This window comes from Sprattus sprattus (assembly GCF_963457725.1).
Source record: "Sprattus sprattus genome assembly, chromosome: 5".
Classification (NCBI taxonomy): Eukaryota; Metazoa; Chordata; class Actinopteri; order Clupeiformes; family Clupeidae; genus Sprattus; species Sprattus sprattus.
The window spans coordinates 20,348,366-20,353,365 of NC_137924.1; the positions used below are offsets into that span (position 1 = coordinate 20,348,366).

The 5,000-nt window shown below is 44.9% G+C and overlaps 1 protein-coding gene across 1 annotated transcript in view; it reads left to right on the forward strand.

Annotated features, from left to right (window-relative positions):
- Nucleotides 1-5,000, forward strand: part of plcl1 (phospholipase C like 1) — a 58,909-nt gene that overhangs the window by 49,233 nt on the left and 4,676 nt on the right. Inside the window, exons 5-7 of the mRNA XM_080838523.1 lie at nt 1,653-1,856; nt 3,203-3,278; nt 3,456-3,565. Coding sequence (XP_080694649.1) covers nt 1,653-1,856; nt 3,203-3,278; nt 3,456-3,565 — 390 coding nt within the window. The remainder of the gene's footprint in view (nt 1-1,652; nt 1,857-3,202; nt 3,279-3,455; nt 3,566-5,000) is intronic.

Here is a 5,000-nt window from a genome sequence, read left to right on the forward strand (position 1 = left end):
AGTTGGACTCATGGTGCACAGAGAAGCAAGATGGAGGCAGGGAGCAGAGTGGAACTCATCACAGAGGATCACTGAAGGGTTCCATCTCAGAGATGGCATTTGGTGAATCAGAACTGACCGAACTGATCCCATGAGGTGTGTGGCCTCGTGAGCCATTGTGGTCTGGAATCGGCGTCTGAGGAACTATCTTCTGGGTTCTGTTGTGCCAATCTGCAAGCGGCAGAAGGGCAGTGGGTAGCACATGTCTGTGCCACAAATCAGAAATCTGTCAATATTTACCCAACCCAGTATGGTGGACAACTCGCTAATGCACTTCATGCGTCATAGTGAGGTTTTTGGCATGGATACTCTGTAACAATCAAATCACACTGTTCTGAAATGATTTCATGCCTGGGTTCTTAGGTGGGCGGCATTCTATGAATAGACCAGGACTGATACTTTCTTCCTTGTGGGCTTGTGTACTGTAGCTGTTTTGGAACGGATGGCTTGGTGTGTTTGGGCCCCTGATGTGGGTCATCTGGTCTGATAAGTGTGGGATTGAATGGCAGTGCTGAGATCACATGCCACCCTGAGTCTGCCTCTTTCTTTTGGGGCTTATCAAGAAACAGCGACAGACAGGGAGAGCGATAGGAGGGGAGATGTGGCATGGTGTGTGCGTGTGTGTGTGTCTCTGTGTGTGTGTGTGTCTCTGTGTGTGTGTGTGTGTGTGTGTGTGTTTGAATGTGTGTGTGTGTGTGTGTGTGTGTGTGTGTGTGTGTGTGTGTGTGTGTGTGTGTGTGTGTGTGTGTGTGCGTCTTTGTGTCTGTCTCTGTGGCTTTGTGTCTCTGTGTGTGTGTGTGTGTGTGTGTGTGTGTGTGTCTGTGTGTGTGTGTGTGTGTCAGCGAGAAAGAAAAATAAGGATTACACAGAAATCCATGAACCCAGCAGGAGAGAGAAACAAGAGCAATGGTCACACCTAGCGAACCAAATTTACAGCACCCTAGCAGCAGGTCCTCAGATGTGCACTGGTAATCACCACTCTGAGTTTGTCTGTGTGTGTGTATGTGTGTGTGTGTGTGTCAGAGAGAGAGAGAGAGAGAGAGAGAGAGAGAGAGAGAGAGACATAAAGAGCGAGAGAAAGAGACAGACAAACAGGCAGGCAGAGAGACAGAGAAAGAGAGAGAGAGAGATAACACTCTTGGGTTTTTGGCAAGTGGAAAATAGAAAATGTCTCCAGCTGTCAGTGAGCCGTGGAACAGTCATGGCAGTCATGTTTCAAATCGTGCAGAAGGGGTGACAGTTCATAGACACGAGCCCTGGCAGCCAGTGCAGTGGGGGCTTTTTATTGTCAGCTAATAAGGGTGCTGTATAAAGCTACTCCATGTACTGTATAGCATTGCAATGTATTTCAATTTAATGTTTAATGTTTAATGTTTAATCCGAGTTCAAGGTTTCACCTCCATGGTTTCATCTCTTCCCTTTGCCTCCCACATTAAATGTGTTTTTGGGCTCACAAATGAATGTGTTCTCACATAACAGTCTTTCATAGACACCATGTTGTTAACCGTTTAGATGTATTTGTTCCCATCACCCTTTCATTTGTGTGTGTTTTATGATGGCCAATTACTGTGAGAGTGAAGTTCTCCTATCCACGTTTGTTCCCGTTTGCCCAGAGTGCAATGGTGGCTTTCAAAGAGCAGTGTGGGCTCCCCCCGGTGGCCAAGGTGAAGCAGTGCATGCAAACCCTGGCCACCCGTCTGCATGGCTCCGACGGTGCCCCTGGTGCCCTGCTCCTCTTGAAGGATGGCTACCCCTGCCTGGAGCCCCTGGGCAGCCAGAGTGATGCCACACGCAAGCTGCTAAGTGCCTACGACATGGTGAGAGCAGCACACACACAGACATACAGTCTATTATACTCAAGCACACACAAATGCACTCGCACACTCACACGCATACATAGACACTCACACACACACTTTCCCTCAGTGTCTATTGCGCGTGTCTGTTTCTGCTCTCCTCACCTGACCCATGACTGGCAGCATAAATGTCTCTGCTCAGCAGGGACTGCAGCAGTAAGGAGTTTGGTCTAAAACTAGCCAGTTCACCTTGCAAACACCACCAACAGCCCATTCGGTACTGATACAAGCTTGGCGATGTGGTTGACAATGTTGTTCAGTGAAATATTTTTTATATATATTTTTTTTATACTTGTCACATCCTGGAGCACAGAACTGCATTGTGCACATCCTGCATGGCTGGTGGGAACTACATGCGTGTTTATCTGTCCTTCACGTCTACCATCAAAAATGAATTTGGGGATGATATCGAAACTAGCAGCTTATAAAGACATATCTCAAAAAGTGGGGAATTGTTACATAGTGTTTCTTTAAACTTACTCCTAACACAGCCAGCTGAGTTCCCACATGAACTCACTTAATAAGACTTTAATATAATATAATTTAATTTAATATATGAGGTATTTAATGTCTCTCCAGACACTGTTTACACTGTGGGAGGACCCTTCAGTTCTCAGCGCCAGCACACGAGAGATAAAGGGGGGTTTTAGTCAGATGATTCCCTCATTAAATGTGATCTAGTTTTCTCCCTTCTAATATTGAACTTGAAAAGAGAGATCATACTATTGAAAATAACTAGCAAAGATGCCTAGGGATATTGGATCCGTGAGATAACATGGCTAGGATGTCTGTGTAGTTGGCTACAGTGGCTGAACCTTTTATATAATCGGAACTTTGATCAATGCGCTCAGTAAGAAATAAACAGTATCTTTTTTGTGAAACAGCAGGCTGATGATACAGCTTGGCCTGACATAATGCAGTCCTAATCTAGCTGTCTTTCACCCATATACCTAAATGTATTTTGTGTGTTTAAACAAGTTCTCTTTCCAGTGACAGGGCATTTTTCAGACTGTGTAATACTTCTATTTTGGGTCGTGTTATTAACTGAAGCCAGTCTGCCTTTAATCTTTAATTTCTCTCTAGGGTAAGGAATGTCTTCACATTCAGTGCTAACAGTCAAGTGCTAATCCTCAAAATGTGTGTGTGTGTGTGTGTGTGTGTGTGTGTGTGTGTGTGTGTGTGTGTGTGTGTGTGTGTGTGTGGTTGTGTGTGTGGTCGTGTGTGTGGTCGTGTGTGTGGTTGTGTGTGTGGTTGTGTCTGTCTGTCTGTCTGTCTGTCTGTCTGTCTGTCTGTCTGTCTCCTCCCAGATGATATCAGCCAACAGACAACTGATAGAAAACGCTGATGGTGTGCAGGAGAGGATTGCACATGTGCAAAGAGAAGGTGTGTGACGAAAACACACACACACACATATACATACACACTCAAAACACACTCACCACTAGGTAGACATTTTTTTGTTATTGGCTTGTCCTCTCTCTCTCTCTCTCTCTCTCTCTCTCTCTCTCTCTCTCTCTCTCTCTCTCTCTCTCTCCCTGTCTCTCTCTCTCTCTCTCTCAGGCATGGTGCTCCATGAGGACCTGTCCAAGCTGGGGGAGAAGGAGGGATTGAAGGGCCGTAAGCAGAGTAAAGCTGTGGAGGCCTTCACCTGGAACATCACAGTGCTCAAGGTAACACACACACACACCCACACCCACACCCACACCCACACCCACACCCACACACACCCACACGCACACGCACACCCACACGCGCACACACGCGCACACACACACGCACACCCACACACACACACACCCACACGCACACGCACACGCACACCCACACGCGCACACACACACACACACACATTCACATAACATATGCATTGTTGTGTGTATTTATGTTTGTATGTTTCTTTATACTGTACAGAGGCTTCATACACATTGAAGCATGCACACACACAAGCAGGGCCGGATTAAGACATTTTGAGGCCTGGGGCTAATTACCAGGATGAGGCCCCTATATCGCCCCGACGCACATCGTAACACGCACACAAACCCACGCCAGGTGCACTGTCACATCAGTGTTTTAAAGTCCACAGAACCACTCTATAAATATGATCAGTTTAAAGCCAAGGATAAAATGTATGTATGTAGTAGACTACACTGTAGACAATAATAAACCAATAATGCAAATGTATACATATTTCCATTCATTCAAAAGCAAAAACAAGGCTAAATAGCCAGGGAATGAAATAACGAATTGATATGCCTATTAGTGAAGCAACAGCTTGGCTCCGCGCCCACGTTTCTATGCGAGAGCACCGACGTGCAGTCAGGGGAGGCAGAGCTTCACCTGTCATCATTAAAGTAAAAAAACAAATAGCCTAACGATCAAAGGAAATAAATATTTTCTACTGGTCTGTGATATAAATGTATTTTCTGCATGATTCCAATCATTTCGAGCAGTTTTATAATTAAAATCGCTGAATTTGCGCATGTCCTGTTCAAACAGACAGGAGACAGCAAGACGATGAGGCAACGACGAGCTGTGCTTCATCTCAGATTGCGCAATACCTCACAAACTGGACTGAGTGTAGAACCTATTTAGTCCTGCTGATCTGACAAAAAACCTCAGTGAAAACCTCTACACTAATATTTGACCATGACTGCGAAAATGGAAGATTCTATAGCTAAGCTAAAACATTTCACTTAGCTATGTCTAACTGGCTTGCACATAATTTGTCTATAATTTTCAATGAATTAGCCTAATCTGCAGCGATATGCGTGAGGATAAGAACTCATACATCTTCAATTGCTGAAAGAATTTACGTTTTATTAGGCCTATTTAGATGGAACCGGGAAGCCTGGCTTGTTACCTGCATCATCGTATTTGAAAGCGCGTTATTAAAAGCGTTTATCCCTGTCTTAATGATGTGGTGCGAACCAAAGCAAAGTTTAGAAATGTGAATTAATCTTCTTCAGTCTTACTTTGCACTTGAGGGCTTTTGCGATTAGAAGGTCACGGTCCACGGACCAGTCTTTTGGCCCCACTCTCGTGCTTTCTTTGACCGGACATTTTCGCGCATTATAATTTGTTTCACTCTGAATGTTTCTAATGTTA